The following is a 22,246-nucleotide window of genomic DNA, read 5'->3' on the forward strand; positions in this document are numbered from 1 at the left end:
ATTGTGATGTCTGTATGTTTTATGCTTGTAGTGATGTCTCTGGGACTTTGTCTCACAGGGTCCCCCTTAGGATCTCTTGTAGGGCTGGTTTAGTGGTGACAAATTCCTTCAGTTTTTGTTTGTTTGGGAAGACCTTTATCTCTCCTTCTATTCTAAATGACAGACTTGCTGGATAAAGGATTCTCGGCTGCATATTTTTTCTGTCTAGCACCCTGAAAATCTCGTGCCAATTCTTTCTGGCCTGCCAAGTTTCAAAAGAGAGATCAGTCACGAGTCTTATAGGTCTCCCTTTATATGTGAGGGCACGTTTACCCCTTGCTGCTTTCAGAATTTTCTCTTTATCCTTGTATTTTGCCAGTTTCACTATGATATGTCGTGCAGAAGATCGATTCAAGTTACGTCTGAAGGGAGTTCTCTGTGCCTCTTGGATTTCAATGCCTTTTTCCTTCCCCAGTTCAGGGAAGTTCTCAGCTATTATTTCTTCAAGTACCCCTTCAGCACCTTTCCCTCTCTCTTCCTCCTCTGGGATACCAATTATGCGTATATTATTTCTTTTTAGTGTATCACTTAATTCTCTAATTTTCCCCTCATACTCCTGGATTTTTTTATCTCTCTTTTTCTCAGCTTCCTCTTTTTCCATAACTTTATCTTCTAGTTCACCTATTCTCTCCTCTGCCTCTTCAAGCCGAGCTGTGGTGGTTTCCATTTTGTTATGCATTTCGTTTAAAGCGTTTTTCAGCTCCTCGTGACTGTTCCTTAGTCCCTTGATCTCTGTAGCAAGAGATTCTCTGCTGTCCTGTATACTGTTTTCAAGCCCAGCGATTAATTTTATGACTATTATTCTAAATTCACTTTCTGTTATATTATTTAAATCCTTTTTGATCAGCTCCTTGGAAATTTTAAATACTTAACCAAGGCAAAACAGCTAGCAGGTGCAAGAGTAGAATTTTCAGTCTAGGTAGTATGTACCTCGTACCAATGCTTTTTAGCCACTTTGCTATCTTGTCTCTTGATGTTGTAGGACCAAAAGCACATTCTGAGTGGAGTACAAAGAAGCATGCAGGATTTATATGCTGTATGCTAAGGAAAGAGAAACTAGGGATTCCTTGAAAAAGTTCAACAGGTGTCTCTCAAGACTGAGTGATACCAACAGAGGAATAAGGGACCCTTGTAAGGAGTGTTCTTAAATGGTTGGGGGAATGTACACATGCCCAAACATGAACTGAAATCACGGAAACCATCTATATGAAGGGGAAAGTAACTAAAGGACATCATACAGGAATGGAATGGTGGTTAATGATGGCTCCTTATACTGAGGATGACTCTCTATACTAAGTTTTACCTAACCAGATTCCTACACATTAATGATATGGTAACACTAGAGTGTGGTAGACTGCGGTTAAATATAACAATAAGCAGAAATAGATAAGCTCATGGATGTGCAAAGTAGTAACTCTGTTTGACAAAAACTGGCTGAGGGAGGTCCCTGATATAACTATAGATAGATATATCATCTGTATCTATATCTAATCTATATCTATATCTAATACCATTATATCAAGTATATGTATAATACCTGGCCCCTAATATGACACACACACCTGGGAGTCACAGGTGTTAACAGAAGCTGTAATGACATGGACTTGATTTTCTTTTTATTTATTTATTTATTTATTTATTTATTAAAAAAAATTTTTTTTTAACGTTTTTATTTATTTTTGAGACAGAGAGAGACAGAGCATGAACGGGGGAGGGTCAGAGAGAGGGAGACACAGAATCTGAAACAGGCTCCAGGCTCTGAGCTGTCAGCACAGAGCCCGACGCGGGGCTTGAACTCACGGACCGCGAGATCAGGACCTGAGCTGAAGTTGGCCGCTTAACCGACTGAGCCACCCAGGTGCCCCTGGACTTGATTTTCAAATTTACCACCTGCTTGCTGTATGATCTTGGACAAAATATTTAATCTCATTTTAACTGCATTAACTGTCTTATATGGAATAGATGTTTTTTTCTATTTTACAAATGGACAAATACACTCAGATTATGAATACTAGATTTTTCAAGTTAGGATTGGTACATACTATGTACATTAGGAAGTGTTTTCCTTTCTAAAGGATAAAGCTTGTTATTTGGAATGTCTTGGTGGTTTAACATGAAGAGGGAGTTATATGAATTGGAGAATTATAAAAACCTATTGGGGGTCATCTATGAAGGAGCCCTTAAGTTTTGTCTGCAGCTACTTAATCTACTAATTGAAACCAGCTCAACAGAAAATGCATGCTGAAAACTAGGGAAGGTAGGGATCACAAATATTTCCAGACAGTTTATCATCTTCTATGGAAAGTGGTAATGTTACTCTCTGATGACCTTCTTTTCCTGAACTCATCAATCTATTTGTTCAACCAGAAGGATGCTTCATTCATCTACTGTCAAAGCACTATACTGAAGATATAAAATATGACATGTTGAATCTTAGGAAGTTCATTGTTTCATTCAATAATTATTAAGTATCATGAACTGAACATACAAAGATAGAAGACAAACTCTTTCCTCCGTTTTCTCCCTCATTCTTTGGAAACTGTTTGCTATGAGTACATGTATCTTTTTTAATATGCTTGTGGCACCATGGCAATGGGCCACACACTTGGTATAAGGCCATCAACAAGACACAGTTGATTGAATACAATGACATCATAGGTAGAGTACTAGAATGGTTTAGATCCCTCAGAGGTCAACATGGGAGATTCCAGGAAAGTTCAGAAAAAGGCACCTAATTTAGCCTCTGTGTGAGATGGAGAAGGGGCCATGGGCTGATATTTGAATAAACAGAAATTAGTAAGGCAAAGAATACTGAGGGAGATGGAAGGTGGAGCAGGATAACCTGGTCAGACGTCAGTTTTCTGATCCTGTAGTCCACGGAGCTGAAAATGCCACTAGTTGCTCCTAGCACTATACAGCTGGGAGCAAGTCTTATAGGAGTGCATCCATTTCTTACATCATTTTATGTATTAACAGGAAAGCAGTCTCATCTGTGATGCTGGGGATACCCTATAACCACACAGTGGAAACTCCTGCCACCTTCTTCCTTATGGGTATCCCAGGTTTGCCATCTTCCCATCTTTGGCTGGCTATTTCACTGGGTGCCATGTATACCATATCCCTGTTAGGAAACACCCTCATCATGACCATAATCTGGATGGATTTCACCCTACGAGAGCCCATGTATTGCTTCCTGTATGTACTGGCTGCTGTGGATATTGTTATGGCCTCCTCTGTGGTACCAAAGATGGTGAGCATCTTCTCTTCAGGAGATGGCTCCATCAGCTTTAATGCTTGTTTCACTCAGATGTATTTTGTCCATGTAGCCACATCTGTGGAGACAGGGCTATTGCTGGCCATGGCTTTTGACCGCTATATAGCCATCTGTAAGCCCCTGCACTACAAGAGGATTCTCACACCTCAACTGATGCTGGTAATGAGTGTGGCCATCACCATCAGGGCTGTCATATTCATGACTCCACTGAGTTGGATGGTAAGTCATCTGCCTTTCTGTGGCTCCAATGTGGTTCTCCATTCCTACTGTGAGCACATAGCCGTGGCCAAGTTGGCATGTGCTGACCCCATGCCCAGTAGTCTCTACAGTGTGATTGGCTCCTCCATTATTGTGGGCTCTGATGTGGCCTTCATTTCTGCCTCCTATAACCTGATTCTCCAGGCAGTATGTGGTCTCTCTTCAAAGAATGCTCAATTGAAAGCATTAAGCACATGTGGCTCCCACATGGGGGTTATGGCTCTGTACTACCTACCTGGGATGGCATCCATCTATGTGGCCTGGCTAGGGAAGGATACAGTGCCTCTGTACACCCAAGTACTGTTAGCTGATTTGTATTTGATCATCCCACCTACCTTTAACCCCATCATTTATGGCCTGAGGACCAAACAAATGCGGAAGCGAATATGGAGCTTGCTGACACACTGCCTCTTTGACCTCTCCAAACTGGGTTCATAAACACAAATTCCATTCAGATCTTGAGCAATCAAGATGACTCAAGATCAAGCATTCAAGGATACCTTAGAAATTTGTAGAGCTGGTTTGGTTTGTCTAGCACCAGAAAGAGTTCTAAGATGAAGCTGTAAAAGGTATTCTTGCCTAATTTTCCAGTTTCTAGTAAGAATGTGTACGGAGTGATTAATTTTATGACAACGTCTTTAATGGTTTCAACCAACTAGTATTTGTATAAGAGATGAGTCTGGGCAGAGAATACAGATTTGGGGTTTTTCTTTCCTTAGCTTCTGACCCTTATGTTCAACTTAGTATCCTAAAAATCTCCCTGCAGACAGAAACCAACAGTTTAGTCCCCCCATACCTGGCTGATTTTCTCATAATTGTTCATTTCTCATGTGATTATTATGAAAGCAACTGTTAATATATAACCCTGCCTTCTGGCCCATTGATGAATCCGCTCCACTTGGGTCATGTGCTTATAACTCAACCAGAGTAATTCTCTAGTCAAACTGGATCCCAGTTTATCTGAGGAGATAATAAACTTGGGATCACTGATTGTGGTCATTTTCTAACACGTGAACTTGGAAAGAGAAATCTGTACCACAGCAAGATATCAAATTAGCAAGATGGGATGAAGAAACCAAGTCTCTGGTTCTCTGATTCCAATTAATTTTGGACACCCAGGTACATCTGTTACTAAGTTTTGTAAGATACCTCTATATCCTTTTAATTTCTCTCCTATTGTGAAGCTAGTTGGAGTCAGTGTACTAATAACCAGTCTTTTGCTTTTAAACAGCAGAAATTAAGGCAAAATGAGTCTGGTTGTGGGTATCTTCCTCTTTGCTTCCCAGTCCTGTTCTGTTTAACTGAACTGTAAGGCATAAAAGAAAAGGATCAAATGTAACATAGGTCTTTCTTCGTTTGGACACCACCATAGAAGTGTGCTCTGGTATGAGGAGGTTAATAGAAAACAATATCAATAATGATGCTGAAATGTGACTATTCTTTTCCAGGTCACGAGATGTTGGTGTTTGGGTTTTGTTTTTATTTTTAACTTTCTGAGAGTCTTAAATTGAATAAGCAGTATATGTTAAAAGAAGGTTTCACATGTAAAAGACACATATATTTGACTCTGGTACATGTGAAAATCTATCTTAATAAAAGATAATTTCCAATAGTGTTACAACAAGTTATTATATCTGAGTCTTAATATTTCCTTGCTACTGATGGAGGATATACAATGCTAATTCATAGAGGGCACTAAAGATTAAAGAAAATAATAAATAGAGAGTGCATAACATAACATCTGATATACTGTCTCTACTTAAAAAATATATGCCCCAAATTTCTAATTCTATAGTTTTAAGGGGTAGGTCTAGGCACCATTGGAACTGTATTCCCATGTAGGTCAGTACTCATGTGATAACTGTTCCAAATAATCTGCTTAACAACTTAGCATCCATACCTTTGGCAAGCACTGAAATTATTTCCCTACCTAGCATGTATTCTATTTCAGAACACCAGTGAAGTAGGAATCAGCTTCTAAAAACCTGATAATGATGCACTGAGTTCCCAAAGAGTAGGAAAAAGGAACCACTCTTACAATCCTTAACATAAAAACAAATCAAGATCATGAAATGGTTAAATGCATTTGATAAGATTTCCATTTTAAAATGTCACACTATTCTTTCTTTATAAGCAACCCAAAGAATTGACTATGTTCATCAAATACAAGATTAGATGTATTAAAGAATCTGATGTAAAGTCACAAAGGTATAGTCTAGCCTGCACTCAAAACAGAAATTTCTTCTCAGCATTTCCCACAGAAGTCTGCCCTACTTTATGTTTCATTCACACTGGTATTCCTTGAAACTAGCTGGGACCCACTGTTAGCCCTCAGATATTGAATTACATACTTTCAAATTGGACTAGTTCCTACCATGGCTACCCCAAAACAGAAAATCTTGTGCTTCTCCAGATATATCAGATATAACCTCAGTCCTCTCACACCAAGCAATGTATGCCATTTAACTAGTGCCTGGAACCTACACAGACTCTCAGTGTTTGGTTATTAAGAGATTAAAATCAATCCTGCTTGGGGCACCTGGGTGGCTCAGTCAGTTAAGCGTCCTACTCTTGGTTTTGGCTCAGGTCATGATCTCATGGTTTTGTGAGTTCAAGCTCCACATCAGGCTCTGCAGTGACAGTGTGGGGCCTGCTTGGGATTCTCTCTCTCCCTTGCCCCTCCCCCTCTCTTTGCCCCTCCCCCACTCACATGATCTCTGTTACTCTCAAAATAAATAAACTTAAAAAAAAATAAATCCTATTTGAATAGACCCATAACCAGTAAAAAAATCGAATTACTAATAAAAAATCTCCCAAAAACCAAGAGTACAGGGCCAGATGGCTTTCCAGGGGAATTCTACCAAACAATTAAGAAAGAGTTAACACCTATTCTCTTGAAGCTGTTCTAAAAAATAGAAATGGAAGAAAAACTTCCAAACTCTTTCTATGAAGCCAGTACTACCTTGATTCCAACACCAGACAAAGAGCCCACTAAAAAGGAGAACTATAGACCAATTTCTCTGATGAACATGGATGCAAAAATCCTCAACAAGATATTAGCCAACCATATCCAACAATACATTAAAAAAATTATTCACCACAACCAAGTGGGATTTACACCTGGGATGCAGGGCTGGTTCAATATCCACAAAACAATCAATGTGATTCATCACATCAATAAAAGAAAGGACAAAAACCACAGGATCCTCTCAATACATGCAGAGAAAGCATATGACAAAATGCAGCATCCTTTCTTGATAAAAACCCTCAAGAAAGTAGGAATAGAAGGGTCATACCTCGAGACCATAAAAGCCATATATGAAACATCCAACGCTAATATCATCCTCAATGGGAAAAACTGAGAACTTTCCCCCTAAAGTCAGGAACAAGACAGGGATGTCCACTCTCGGACATATAGTATTGGAAGTCTTAGCCTCAGCGATCATACAACACAAAGAAATAAAAGGCATCCAAATCGGCCAGGAGGAGGCCAAACTTTCACTCTTCACAGATGACATGATACTCTATATGGGAAACCCAAAAGACTCCACCAAAAAACTGCTAGAACTGATCCATGAATTCAGCAAAGTGGCAGGATATAAAATCAATGTACAGAAATTGGTTGCATTCCTATACACCAATCATGAAACCACAGAAAGAGAAATCAAGGAATCGATCGCATTTATAATTGCACCAAAACCCATGAAATACCTAGGAGTAAATCTAATGAAAGAGGTGGAAAATCTAGACACTGAAAACTATAGAAACCTTATGAAAGAAACTGAAGAAGATACCAAAAAATGGAAAAATATTCCATGCTCCTGGATAGGAAGAACAAATATTGTTAAAATGGCAATACTACCCAAAGCAATCTACATATTCAATACAATACCTATCAAAATAACACCAGCATTCTTCACAGAGCCAGAACAAACAATTCTAAAATTTGTATGGAACCAGAAAAGACCCCAAATAGCCAAAGAAATCTTGAGAAAGAAAACCAAAGTGTGGGGGATAAGCTTAGGAATCCCCCGGGCTAACACCAATGGCTTAACAAAGCATAAAGAAATACAAAGTTATAAAATGCTCACACCCAAGTTTGGGTAAATCAGATTGGCACTCCAAGAATAGGGGGGTACAAAGATACCCCAAGAATAGGGAATCACAGAGGTGCCAGGAATAGGGAGATGCAAAGGCACCCCAAAATAGAGAGGGGGTACAGAGCCCCCAAAATAGAGAGGGAAAGACAAAGGCCTGAAATAGAAACAATGCAAAGGTGCCCAATAATAGGAATAACAAGACTAGATATTCAGGGTGAAAGCACCCCAAATTTAGTACTACAGCAGAAAGCTGCTTTCACAGGAGGATAGGGCCAGGTTAGGTCAATTGGTGAACGGGACTATGGACCACTGCGCTGCTGGCAAAGCAGCACAGAGCAGAGATGGTTAACAAAAGAAAAGGTGTCTTGTTAACCCTGAAGTTATTCACCCTATCTGTCTCATCCCCTAGGCTAGCAAAGATAAACAGGCGCGGTGCCTCCTGGGCACCTCCTGTCAGCCGTTAACAACCATCTACCAATCTGCCCTGCACCAGGATTTTGTTTTGTGTTGACCCTAACCCCAGGCACTGTATATCTTCAAAATCCCCTTTTCCCCCCTCACATCCCCAAGTTAATGTTCACGGTTTCTTTGTCTCTTTGTGCACCCCCCATCATGTTTGTAAGCCTTCTGATCTGAATAAATACGGGGCAAGGACCCTGATGCAGTACTCTTGTCTTTTACCGGACATTAGCCATCTCTCACTTTAATCCTGTATCTGCTCTTTTGCTGGCCAAAAGAGAACTTTAGACTTAGAGTCTATGACACCACAGCAGGAGGCATCACAATCCTCGACTTCAAGTTGTATTACAAAGCTGTAATCATCAAGACAGTATGGTACTGGCACAAAAACAGACACACAGACACTTAGATCAATGGAACAGAATACAAAATCCAGAAATTGACCCATAAATGTATGCTCAACTAATCTTTGACAAAGCAGGAAAGACTGTCTAATGGAATAAAGACAGTCTCTTCCACAAGTGGTGCTGGGAAGACTGGACAGTGACATGCAGAAGAATGAACCTGGACCACTTTCTTACACCATACACAAAAATAAACTCAAAATGGATGAAAGACCTAAATGTAAGACAGGAAGCCATCAAAATCCTTGAGGAGAAAGCAGGCAAAAACCTCTTCGACCTTGGCCGCGGTAACTTCTTACTCAACACATCACCAGAGGCAAGGGAAACAAAAGCAAAAATGAAATACTGGGACCTCCTCAAAATAAAAAGCTTCTTTCTGCACAGCAAAGGAAACAATCAGCAAAACTAAAAGGCAACTGACGGAATGGGAGAAGATATTTGCAAATGACATATCAGATAAAGGATTAGTATCCAAAATCTATAAAGAACTTATCAAACTCTACACCTGAAAAACAAATAATCCAGTGAAGAAATGGGCAAAAGAAATGAATAGACACTTCTCCAAAGAAGACATCCAGATGGCCAACCGACACATGAAAAAATGCTTAACATCATTCATCATCAGGGAAATACAAATCAAAATCACAATGATATACCACCTCACACCTCTCAGAATGGCTAACAATAACAACTCAGGCAACAACAAATGTTGGCAAGGATGTGGAGAAAGAGGATCTCTTTTGCACTGCTGGTGGGAATGCAAACTGGTGCAGCCACTCTGGAAAACACGATGGAGGTTCCTGAGAAAATTAAAAATAAAACTACCCTATGACCCAGCAATTGCACTACTAGGTATTTATCCAAGGGATACAGTTATGCTGTTTCGAAGGGGCAGGTGCACCCCAATGTTTATAGCAGCACTATCAACAATAGCCAAAGTATGGAAAGAGCCCAAATATCCATCAATGGATGAGTGAAGATGTGATACACACACACACACACACACACACACACACACACACACACACACACAGGAGTATTACTCGGCAATCAAAAAGAATGAAACCCTGCAATTTGCAACTACCTGGATGGAACTAGAGGGTATTACTCTAAGCAAAATTACTCAGAGAAAGACAAATATAATATGACTTCACTCATATGAGGACTTTAAGATACAAAACAGATGAACATAAGGGAAGGGAAGCAAAAATAATATAAAAATGGAGTGGGACAAAACATAAGAGAATCTTAAATATGAAGAACAAACAGAGGGTTACTGGAGGGGTTGTGGGAGGGGAGAAGGGCTAAATGGGTAAGGGGCATTAAGAAATCTACTCCTGAAATCATTGTTGCACTATATGCTAACTAACTTGGATGTAAATTTAAAAAAAAAAAATTCCTGTTTGAAAAACGGGAGACTGAATTTCCTGTAGGGAGTCCAAGGATTTTCCCTGTCTCTATGCAGGACCTACGTATTTTCCCCATTAATAGCCTTTTGCCTCAAGCCTCAGGCATTGCACTCCTTGGTTTCTCTGCTAGTAAAATAAGGGTGGGCAAAGCTCATCCCTGTCTTGTAGTGAATGATCTCACAAAGCTGGAGGAGAGTGGTACAGGCACTCTACACTCAGTGTGGCCACCTGCTTCTTCCCTCTGGACCCCTTTTGTAACTATTTTTGAATTATTTTTTTTAACAGAATTATAGTTAAGTACCATCTAGTTGTTCATACCCCTATGAAATAAGAAGAGCTTATTTTTATTTTTGTGTTTTGATTCTAGGCATATGAATGAAAGTACCCTCACTTAAGTATTTACACACCCACACACCCACACATGGTGCCAAGACTGGGCTGTAATGGTGAACTAGACAAACAAGGTTCTGGTCTTCACAGGGTTCTTAGAAGGAAGTAAGCAACAGCCCTAGATGAAAGGGTTTCAAACACTTAAGAACTTCAATATTCTTGCCTGGTCTTAAAAATCAGACAGTATGAAATAAACAATGTATCTAACCTTGTACTTCTGACGAGCAACCAAAAAAAAAAAAAAACCAAAACCAAAACCAAAAACAAAACCCTACCTAAAACAGTGTGTTACCAATGAAGCCATTCCATTACTTAATTCACTCTAGGTTTGAATGAATTTACCTCCTAATAATCCTTTTTCTAAGAGACTTCCAGGGTTTGTCCTAATAAAACCATAGTAAAAGAACAGCACTGGTTTGGTTCCTATCCTTTTATGCTAAGTATCCATGGATGTTACTGGAAGCACTTTCTAAAAATCTATTTCTCAAGTCTATAAACAATTCCCCAGGGATTCCTCCTATACAAAGACATGGTCTTTTTAACGAGGTCTGCTCAACCCTTTGCCAAGACCAGGTCTGTGACTTACTAGTTCATTCCTCCCCAAGCAGAGAATGGAAACTTCTCCCCTTCTGCTAATGCTTGAGGAGTGACTTGGAAGCATGGTGGGCAGAATATGAGTTTATTTCTCCATTTTAGCCTGTTTTACCTCCTCCACACATGAGCACCCAATAAAATGAAAGTACAAAGACAATTTCTGCTACTCTTTATTACAGGAATTACTTTACTTCTGCCTATACCTGACCTGCTGTCTACTTTGCTGCCCAATCCTGACTCAACAGTCAATTCCTTCAAACTTAAACTATATCAGACATTGACTTCTACAGCATCATGGCAACAACATGTGATGTACACATCATGGTCCCTTGCTATAGGCAGGGTCAATAGTTTCTACACATTTGCCTTGCAGTTGGTTTCCAGGCACAAGCATTCCCACATCATATTCCTAAGCCCCATAATGAGCTATTTTTGCCACACACATCACGCTAAGGTCAACAGCTCAGACATACAGTTTCAATTCCCTTTCATTATAACTTATGGCTCCAGAGCTGGCTTTTTGTGCCTCATCCTATTTTTTCTCCCACACTTACCTCCTACTTTTCTCCTTCTGTCATAGATTTAGAGAAGAGAAAGGCATAATATTATGTAGTTACCAGAGCCATGAAGATTCCACTGGTGACAGAAAAAGATCCAAACTTTAGCCCAACTAGCTTGTGGCTGAGCCTTCTTTCTAGTGTACGTTTTGCATTTTTCTTTTCATTATTTCCATTCTGTACCCTGATGTCACAGTCCCCATTATAATCCAAATACAAACACATAATAGATGCACAACATATTACTGTGGCCCAGAGTCTGGCACTGGCATGGGCACCTTTCTGTCTAACGGGCTGAGATTGTCAGGAGACGCTCTAAGGAACAAACACACTGCTGTAAAGATGCTGGCTGTTAAGAAGGTGAGGCAGGAAGGCTACTACAGGAGGAATCTGTGGCTTGCCTTCCTCTGTCCCTGAGAAAGGAACAAAAGTATAGGATGGATCGGAGATCGTCACAACAATCCTGTGAAGTAGGAGAGTATGCAATTACTATACCCATTTTCCCATTGAGGACACTTACAATCTTTCAGACATGTGGGATGTTTCAGATCCAGATGTAATGAATGATATGCAGGCATGTGACCTCGGAAGTGAGTTTGTCAATCTCGTTTCATTCAAATGTGAGAGATACTTTATAATCTTTACAATCTTCTTTCAACAGTTTTGTGAGAAGTTACTTGCTGCATTAAGGCCATTTCAGTTTCTCCATCCATAAAGTGAAAGTAAAAACAAGGCTCACAGGTTTTCTGATCCTGAGAGTCAGAGAAAAGGGCAGGACCAGGACCTACCTCTCCTTAGAGTCTGAGATACAGTGATTTTCCCAGCTTATGCTCAGAGAGGCGTGGCCTGGGCAGTGTCGCAATGCATTTCTCTAGTTAGGAGGTCAGAGAGTTGGGGTCAAATATGGTTTGCTCAGTAGCAGCAAACACCAGGCAAAGCATCCTCTACTGGTATTAGCACAGCAACCAGCTCTGGATATGGCTCTGGATACGGACAATTATCTTTTGGCTTTTTGGTAAACCCCACACAAAAGGTTTCCTGAAGGCTGGATCTACTTCATAACCCTCACTGACACCAATTATGGCACCAATGAGGACCAGGGAAGAAGAGCATGAGCTACGGACAGGACAAAGTCCTGAGTCTTAACACCAACAGGTTATCTCACAACTGCTCTGATCCTCACCCTCAGCCCTGTCATACTTCCCTCACGGGGGTGTCATGCTCATTTGACTGAGCCTCAACTTTTTCAGATGAGTGACTTTGGCCAAGTAGCAACAGACCACTGAGCCAGGCAAAGGACTCCCTGGATCCTAGGCTCAGCTTAGTTCAAGGGCCTCTGTGTCAGAGGCCAGGTTCACCAAGAGCCCTGTGGGCCAGGCAAAACTCCAAGGCCTCTGGCTAGGATGGTGGTTCAGTTAGTCCTCCTCATCCAGGGAGCAGATGGTCAGAGGAGCCGTGTTGTTAGCTCCAATGCTATAGCAAGGACTAAAGTAGGGCAGGAGACGCCCAGGGAAGGGATAGTGGGGGAAAGTGAAAATGTGGGAGCCATTGTCAGTCACATTATAGAAAGAGATATCATGGGCCTCATAATCCAGGAAGATCCCCACCCGGCGGGGAGGGACCAGCAAGGACAGGAGGGGGTATTCATCAGTGCCTGCTCGGTACTCATTTCCCTTCCGCAGCCTTATCACCCAGAATCCATAGTGGGGGGATAAATAGACCACCTCCTTCCGGTCTACATTTTCCTTGCACACTCCCAGGCCCCATTCTGACCTGTCTCCCACTTCCACCTCCCAGTAGTGCCGGCCTGAAGAGATGCACTGGCTGCCCAGGACGATATTGTAGCGGTAGAATCTCTCAGGATTGTCGGGCAGATTCTGCTTGGTATCTCCATAGTGCACGCATTTTCTGTCCTCAGACACAATGAGACGGGAGTAAGCAGTGTCTGGATCCAGGCGCACATCAGCTGGGGGAAAAAGATCCTGGTTGGTGACACTGACACATGGCACAAGGCACGGGTGTGGTCTCTTTGATGAACACAGCCATGGGTTTCTCAAAGATGGGTGGGACTGAGGCTAGCTGGGGCATCCAGAGGGCACTGAACCATTTTCTTTCTCTAGGAGGGGTCCCTCCCACTGCCCATCATAACCTTTCCTGGTATTCATTACCTGCGTATGTCTTCAAAATCTCTCTTAGCCCCGGCACACGGCAATCTGTCTTTAGCTCGAGGGAGACTGGTTCTGGTCGCTGTAGGCTCCAAGACTTGCTCCTGGCAGAGAAGTGGTGACCCTTGAGGCCAGAAGACCGTTGGGACCATCTGGGCCTTCCTTTACTACAGGAAAGATGGGCTTGGCCAGGGACAGTCAGTGGGGTGCCCCTCCACAGCAACAACAGGCAAAGCAGAGATGTGATGATTATTTGCCTGAGCCTGAATGGATTGTGGTACAGAGAGAACAAACACATTTTGTGCTGGGGGAGGGTCAGATGTGTAATGGGTGCTGGGAGAGGCAGCAGCGTGCCACAAAGGAGGAAGGCCAATACCCAGGCTGGAGCACCAATGGAGACATCTTTTTTCCCTTCTTGGGCAACCTACTTAAGACTACATATTTTATAACTTTACCTGAAATTCTTATTGGAACTACTGGAAATGAATTTGACTGACTACAAAGAAGGAAGAAGGCTGATGAACAAAGCTTCTTTAGCAAATGTAAGGAAAGATGATTATGGACCAGCAGCCACTCTTCTGTAGGTATGGGGTCTACATTTCTTCCCTACTTCTGCCTCTGGTCGGGCCCCACTATTCTTCACAGGGCTGCCCTGGAGCTCCAAGGACGTGAACATACCTGTTTAAGACTTCCTGAATGCCCTAGAAGGAGAAAAAAAATGCAGCACATGAGTATGTGCTATTCCCCCCTTTTTTTTAAATTTTATTTTTTAAAATTTACATCCAAATTAGTTAGCATATAGTAAAACAGTGATTTCAGGAGTCGATTCCCTAGTGCCCCTTACCCATTTAGCCCACCCCCGTCCCACAACCCCTCCAGTAACCCTCAATTTGTTCTCCATATTTATGAGTCTCTTCTGTTTTGTCCCCCTCCATGTTTTTATTTTTATTTCCCTTCCCTTATGTTCATCTGTTTTGTCTCTTCAAGTCCTCATATGAGTGAAGTCATATGATTTTTGTCTTTCTCTGACTAATTTCACTTAGCATAATACCCTCCAGTTCCATTCACGTAGTTGCAAATGGCAAGATCTCATTCTTCTGGATTGCCAAGTAATACTCCACTGTATATATATACCACAACTTCTTTATCCATTCATCCATCAATGGACATTCGGGCTCTTTCCATACTTTGGCTATTGTTGATAGTGCTGCTATAAACATGGGGGTGCATGTGTCCCTTCGAAACAGCCCACCTGTATCCTGGGTGGGATACTGCTGGGTCGTAGGGTAGTTCTATTTTTAATTTTTTTGAGAAACCTCCAGACTGTTTTCCAGAGTGGCTGCACCAGCTTGCATTCCCAGAGTATGTGCTATTCCTTGGAGGGACCAGATAACATCGAGCCCTGGGAGGGGGTTTCTCTAAGGGAAAGGGAGGTGGAGAGCAAGGCTGGACTGGTTGACTTCAGGCTCCACCTTGACTCTCAGGCCAGAGGGGAAGGACTGGTATGAAGCCAGAGCTGCCTGAGCGCTGCCCTACCTGCAATGTGACAAAAGGTCATGCCAGGCATTAGCAGAGGGGAGAAGGTATATGGGATCAATGTCTGACAGACTCTGGTGAAGACTAGCTAATTCTCTCCTGGAGTCCCATGCCACCTTTAGCTCTCATTCAAAGTTCCCAAGAAAACCCACCACTTACCTGCAGCATCCAGCGGACAGGCCTCTGAGACCTCTCTTCCAGCTCTGCAATCATCCCCCACAGCACCCGACTCTGCTGGATGAGCTCATTACGATTCTGCTCCAGTTTTTGCACGGTCTCCCCCTCTTCTTGCTCTAGGCTGGTGAGGGCTGCGGCTGCTTCTACCTCCAGTTGCCGACCTGATGGCTGTTTTTTCTTTAATAATCGCCGATATTTCTCAAACTCCCACATGATACTCTGCTTTCGGGTTTCTACCTGGATCTATAGAGCCAGGACCAGAAATCAGTACTGCTACTTCTTGTAAGGGCCATCCAGGACTGAGGGAACTGGCACATGCATACACACATACTCTGGCACGTGCTGGTACCAACTGTGTATCAGGCCCTGCAGAAGCCAAGATGAAGGATACTGATTTTCCTACCTCTCCGTTCCCAGAGCAACAGTACATGCTTCTGGGTCCCTATTACTACTCTTCTTGACCCTAGTGGGGCCCAGGATGTTATCTTGGTACTCTATGCTCTAGGCTCTTTTCTATTTTCAGACTAATATATTCTACCTTCAGAATAATGACCAGGAGGATTACTCTTAGGTCTCTAAGGCAGTGTGACTTTACACTGTTAGTGTTGCTCCTTATGGATATTCTATCAATTCAATATGCTCTTTTAGGTTGGTTCAACGTTACCTCCTGTGGATCAAAAGTTCTGACGGTTTGGTAGTTAATGGTTCTCAAACTTATTACAGGGATGAGTATCCAATATTCTAGTAACTTAACTTTTAGTAAATATGCTCTCACTGGGGAAAGTGAAACAGAAACAATGTATTACTAAGCATTATATAAATCTTACCAGTGTGAACTTATGCATACCTGAATTATGTAGTTTTCATTTCTCACATGTGAGGACACAAACCCAGAGGTCATCCCTTTATCGCTATCAAGAAACTGAAATTGAGAGGGTACATAGCCTGCCTGAGGCCACACACTTGGTAGAGAATGCTGGTTGGAGGACCCCAGGGTCTCTGACTTGAATGCTGCATCTGGCCTCATACAGATGAGGAGGCTACTGCAGGCCAGCTCCAGGAAAACACAGGGACCACACAGTCTCCCCTCCCCAGGTGGCAACCTGCCTTCCAGCTGGCAGTTCGCTTCCTCTCACCAACTTCCAGCTTCCAGGCCTCATCTTGCTCTTTTTTCAGATGCTCCAAAGCCTCGTGGAGTTTCCACTGAAAGAAATAAAAACCTCATGAGGACACTTCAGGCAGCCCAGGATGTCAATGAGGCTTCCTAGCACTGGCAGGAAAACAAGTGTCCCTCAGGCAGGCAGAATGAATGCTGGAGGTAAAGGGAGTGCCTGGGGTTGGCGTGGGGGACAGTGATTCCTGCCCAGACGACACTGGAGGCAGGACTCTGACCATTTCAGCTCCCACAGTTTCTAAGTTTCTGTAAAATAGAAGAAAAGGTCCATTTCCAACCTTGGACATTCCTATCCATGCCTATTTTTATCCTTATCTGCCTTGTTATCCTATAGCCTCTTAAAACCTTGTTATTCGGAGTAATGTCCATGTGGGTTAGCAGCATGCATTCACATTACCAGGGAGCTGCTAGAAATGTGGAATCCTGGCCTCACCCCTGACCTACTGAATCAGAACCTGAATTGTTCACATACATATTAAAAGTAAGAAGCTCTATCCTAGAATATTACCACAAGAGATTACTGCTGGAAAGCATAAAGTGTTCTGATCATATTAACCATTTTATTAAAGATTTGCCAGGTCCCACATGTGGCTTCAGCACTAAACCTACATTTAGTGCTCACAACCCTTGAACATTATCCCTATTTTGTAGATAAGAAAACTGAGGCTCAGTGACTGAACTCCCCAAGGTCATTCAGCTAGTAAATAGCTGGGCTGGGATTTAACTCCACTCTCTAACTGCTATGCCAATATTTCACTGCCTCCCTATTTTAAAACTCAAAATAAAATGAACTAGGAAGTGCTTCTAATTTTTTAGAAATCATTTTTTCATAGAAAAACACCTAATTTGGGAGATTTGTTTTACATTCTTACATTCTAAACTCAACTTCAAGAAAGAGAAGACTAGTACGAGATCAGTGGATCACAGAAACACTAGGATAATGAATCTGATAAAGATATGTCAGCATGGGCATCTGGAAAAAGAGCAAAAAGCTGGAAACTGATGGGGGGAGCTATAGAAAAGGAGCAGCAGGTGTAACAGAGATGACCCCCCCCCCCCAAAAAAAATAAAAAGAGTAGGGAACGGAGAAAGAACACTGGATGAAGAGCAAGAAGACCGAAGTCCCAGCCTTTGATCTTCCTTTAACTTATTTAACCTAAAGTCAGACATGCCTTATAATGTAATATTAGATAATCTCACTTAATCCTAAATGACTCAGCCATGGTCCCTTCCAGCTCTAAAATCATTTATCATGATCTCAAATTTCTAAGCCTCAGTTTTGTAGATAAAGGACAGAGTTGAGGTGACTATTGCCAAATGATTATTTGTGGCATTGCTAAGAGGAGTTTGCAGATTTTGCTGGGTGTGGCCTTGACAGCTTCATGCCCAAACTCATTCAAGGCTCTCAGAACCTCAGCCAAACCAAACTGGTCTCCTTCAAATTCTCAGTAAGGAAAGCATGTTTGGGCTAGGCATTAAGCCATGCTAGGCTCGGGGATAGGGTGTGGAAGCAGGAGGAAAGGAAATGCAAGGAGAGGTGTGGCTCACTGTATCTGGTCCCCAGCATCAGTGGGTGTGGGGAGTCAAGGGAATCAGTTAGTCTCTGGGGCTCCTGGTCAAGTCCTTGATCTAGAGACAGCCAAGAGTGGGGCAGGGGAGAGACTGGGGTGGCTGGCCTCCATCTCCCACCTTATACTCCCAGGTGGCATCCTCCATAGGCACAACACTGTGGTCCTCATGCTCAGGGGACTGGCTGCAGGCCTCACACATGATCAGGCCATCCACTTTGCAGAACATCTTTAGCTGTTCCCTGTGAAGCTCACACACATCACCCTTCAGCCCCATTCCTGGATGCAGCCCTAGCAGACGAACTTTTTCTACAACATTGGCCAGCTGCCAATTAGGCCGCAGGTTCCTTGGCTGGACAGGAGCCCGGCAGAGGGGACAGGTGTAACCCCAGTTCTGGGATTCTCCTGGAACCTCCCAGAGTCCAGAGAGACAGCCATGGCAGAAGCTGTGACCACAGTCGATGCTCACAGGCTCCCTCAGAAAGGTCATGCAGATGGGACAGGCCACTTCTTCCACGATGGCTTCCACCAATGCTGCAGGATCCATGGCTCCTTCTCACTCCCTCCTCAGAACATGAACAAAGCCAGGCAGAGGTAGTCAAGGCTGAGAAGGAAAGAAAAAAAAAAATAACAGGATAAAAATGTTCTTCTGTTGAAGAGCAAAGGGATCAGCAAAAAGGATAGTGATTGAAAAAAGCTAACTTTCACCTTTGGATCCTTTATTGACCCTATTTAATAAGTGTTGGCCTTCCCAACTGAAGTTCTGACTGAGTCATATTATTCATACCATCGTAGAGACAGCTGGGGTGCCTAAGTGAGTGGATATTGGGAGTTTTCTGTTTTCATTCATTTGGTCATCCCTCCTCTGAGTTTGTTCACCAGACCATTCCCATTGTACTTCAATCAAATTCTCCAAACCAGCTTTGTTTCTCTTGAGCTTGGTAAAGGTCCCCAAAAATGTGATGTTTCAGTATCCAAAATAAGGCCAGAAATACCCCTAGGTATATATACTTCAAGGTGCAGAAAAGGTAATAATACTAGATGCCCATTGCCTATATGCTTAGTTTGTTTTCTTGTGTTGTATATTTAAGTGTAAAGTATAAGGGAACCAGCAATATTTTCTCCACACCCTCTAAAGCTCTGCCCATTTCTCCAGCACTAATATTCACTAAGATGACAAAACACTTTCCTCAGCCTTCAGTGATATGTTTAGAAGCAAAGATGAAATAACACCCATTGCAAGATAAAAACACAGGTCATCTGATGACAGTCAAATCCACATTGATGAAGGCACTACCCCAGCAAGAAACCTGAGATTTTTGCCAGGGCCAGATATAAATATGGAACTTGAATGGTCAATGGCAGGTTCTTGGCTCAGTAGGCAATTATTTGTTCACTTCCCAAGTTTGTGTGTTCCTGGCTAGAATCTGTAAAGGGAAGAGCCATGTTGGTCTTAGTCACAGCTGTATCCTCAGAGCCTAAACAGTGCCTGTCATGCCATTATTGTTGAATAAACATTTGTTGAATGGATAAACCAGGTAAGTATAGGAAATAGCTCCTAGACACAAAATGCTTTTATAATTTGTCAGGTAATTGAGAGCATATCATACAGTAATAAAAACAGCAAACACTCCTTAAGCACTTCCACTATGCTCCAGGCACTTTTCTGAGTACTTTACACAGATTAACTCAGTTTATTTCACAACCCTAAACAGAAACCATTATATTACTGTTCTCCTTTTACAGATGCTTGGCCCTGGGCTCTACCATTCTATCTTGGGCAAATTACTTAACCTCTCTAGCTTCAGGGTAGAATAAAATTTCGAGAGAGAGAAATCACTGTGGTTTAGGGTAGTCCAGTAGGCTTCCTGAAGAAACTGGAGCAGTTAGTAGATTTTGCAGGGCTCTCTGCAGGCCTTCTCATCGACCTCCCTGCCTCCTGATTGTCTACCTCCCCGTATCACTGCCAAACCGTAGGATCCAGTATCCTAAAACCTAGTTTTGTGAAATCACTCACCTACGGAGAGCCTCTCCTGGTTCCCCACCACCAGTCCAATAGGAATCTCTCTCTTCACCCCTGAAACAGCAACTGTGCCCAGTTAAGCAAAGGGAGAAACTTCCACGCTTTCCTGAACCCATGTCTTCAGGGTTATTTCTATTTTTGCAGCTTGAAATGACTTCTCCGTGATCCTACTCTTAACATCATTTGATACACAGACACACATATGTTTATCACCTTACTTCTCACACTAAAAGTTTCATGAGGATAAGGATATTCTCTTATTTTGTTCACTACTCTATCCATCAAGAAGAGTTGCTTCAAACATTTTTTCAATATGAAAGAATTAGTGTATATATAGTAGCTTGGAAGTGGAATATCCTCATCTAATACAGAGTGGCACCGAGAGCTACCACCTAAAGTTGGCACAAAAGTAGTTATTATCTATGATTTAAAGCAACAAAGATCAACAGAAGAATGCAAATAGAAATCGAAAACTGAGAACATGGTGGCAGTAGAGAGGTAAGGCAAAGAAATATCCAAATAATAAATCAAGAAAAAACAGCAAAGCATATCTTAAGATTTCAGAGTCATAAAGATCTAAATATGAAAAAGTTGAAAGTGGTGGCCTCTGTAAGAAGGACAGCGGCAGGGAGCTATTGCTCTTCCATATAAGACCTGCTTTATTGGTTTATTTTTTATTATACATAAGTTACTTTCACAAAAGTTGAATTATTAAACGTTTAATTGCTTCGACCTTGCCTTTGCCGGGGTGGGGGTGGGGTGGCAATCTGGGAAAGGCATTTGAGGGCGGAGAGCTGAGCGTGGAAAAACCTCGAGAGGAGGGATCAAAGCTGAGAGAGGGCGAGGGAGGCGGTGACCCCGGGGTTTCGGGAGCAGAGGGGGATGGTAACCTCCTGGCTGCACGACGCGGGGCAGGGCCCGCGGAATGAGGACGGGTGGGGACAGAAAAAGGTGAGCCTGCAGGACCGCTGACTTCAGAACGGGAAGAGCTGTCACCCACCTCCCTCCTCAGCCGGGACTAGCGCCCCGCGGCAGAAACTGAAAGAGTAGACAGACGCCAGGTTCCCGCGGCTGCTTGCCCCCAGCGACACGAGCCGCTGGTCCAGCCAGCGTAACACTTACCGCCGGCCGGAGATGAAGGCCCCAAAGCTGTTAGCTCCTCTGCCTCTCCAGCACGGCTCCTAGGCTCCGCCCGCAGGACCGGAGCCAATGAGAGGCGGGCAGGGCCCGGGATCGCAGTGGGAGAAACCAATCACAGGCAGGGATCGAGACAATCCTAGCCAATCGGAGGTTGGCTCTCGGAGCGCCAGTGTTTTTTTTCTGCTATGTGGGTTTTTCTGGCTCCTTCCACTCAGAGTCTCTTAAACTGTGAAGGGGCCCAGGAGTTAGTCCCAGGACAGGTGGAAGGGTTGAGAATCGCGAACGACGACCCCCAGGCCCTGCTGACTCTGGTCCTAAGGAACCTCGCGGTCTCACCCTTCCTCTCCGGCTGACTAGAGGCTTTTCACAGCGAGCCTTGTTCCTTTTGGGTAATAGCACCGGATCTAATACTATTCATTTGCCAGTTTTCTGTGTTAAAGTCGGCGGCATATGAGGTCAGTCACGAGTAGTTCTGTGACCCAATTTAGCAGGGCTGGGCACACATATGCAATTTTCTGTACGATGAGCGACCTCTCCTGGGCTCCAGGCTGCAGACACAGGGTTCTCATGAAAAAAACCCCTCCTGAATTTTCCTGGCGAACTCTTATCCTTTAATACGTATGCAGGCGACTTCTCATCACTTTTTGCCATAATCCACTTTAAAGTTAGAGGCAGAGATGGAGATTAAAGAGTGCGCTTGTCTTGATGTATGGAAGAATTGAATCATTATGTTGTACCCCGGAAACTAATAATAACAATGTATGTTAACTAACTGGAAGCAAAATAATTACTTCTAAAAAAAGTTAGAAACAGATATTGGGAGCTGGTAGAGTAGAAGTGGAATCTCTGATTACAAATCGTCATTGATTTTTTTTTTTAATTTTTAAAAGACTGGTACCCCTCTCTCAGCCAAAGACACAGATACCGTCGTGTGCACACACAAACTGCTATTTTAAGGCAGTGTTTTGGGTTTTTCTTC

At 42.8% G+C, this 22,246-nt stretch overlaps 2 protein-coding genes across 5 annotated transcripts; one reads left to right on the top strand and one right to left on the bottom strand.

Moving 5' to 3' along the window:
* Positions 1-1,821: 1,821 nt before the first annotated feature.
* On the bottom strand, positions 1,822-21,299 carry TRIM68 (tripartite motif containing 68). 4 transcript variants are annotated; one of them, XM_047823352.1, is made up of 8 exons: positions 21,128-21,249; positions 18,226-18,708; positions 16,470-16,565; positions 15,345-15,605; positions 14,328-14,350; positions 13,653-13,753; positions 13,258-13,450; positions 1,822-4,877 (listed from the first exon to the last, which is right to left on the bottom strand). In XM_047823352.1, the coding sequence occupies exons 2-8, from the start codon at positions 18,649-18,651 to the stop codon at positions 4,766-4,768; spliced, it is 1,212 nt and encodes a 403-aa protein (XP_047679308.1). In that variant the 5' UTR covers positions 18,652-18,708; positions 21,128-21,249; the 3' UTR covers positions 1,822-4,765. The 4 variants fall into 4 exon arrangements, with proteins under 4 accessions (XP_047679308.1, XP_047679307.1, XP_047679309.1 ...); XM_047823351.1 differs by lacking the exons at positions 1,822-4,877; positions 21,128-21,249 and adding an exon at positions 21,250-21,299 and having other exon boundaries at positions 9,820-13,450; XM_047823353.1 differs by lacking the exon at positions 1,822-4,877 and having other exon boundaries at positions 9,820-13,450; positions 18,574-18,708.
* LOC125146647 (olfactory receptor 52I2-like) lies at positions 2,986-4,009 on the top strand. The gene has a single exon (XM_047823354.1). It carries the CDS (start codon positions 3,035-3,037, stop codon positions 4,007-4,009), a length of 975 nt encoding a protein of 324 aa, XP_047679310.1. The 5' UTR covers positions 2,986-3,034.
* Positions 21,300-22,246: the final 947 nt, after the last annotated feature.

Source organism: Prionailurus viverrinus, chromosome D1 (assembly GCF_022837055.1).
Source record: "Prionailurus viverrinus isolate Anna chromosome D1, UM_Priviv_1.0, whole genome shotgun sequence".
Lineage (NCBI taxonomy): Eukaryota > Metazoa > Chordata > Mammalia > Carnivora > Felidae > Prionailurus > Prionailurus viverrinus.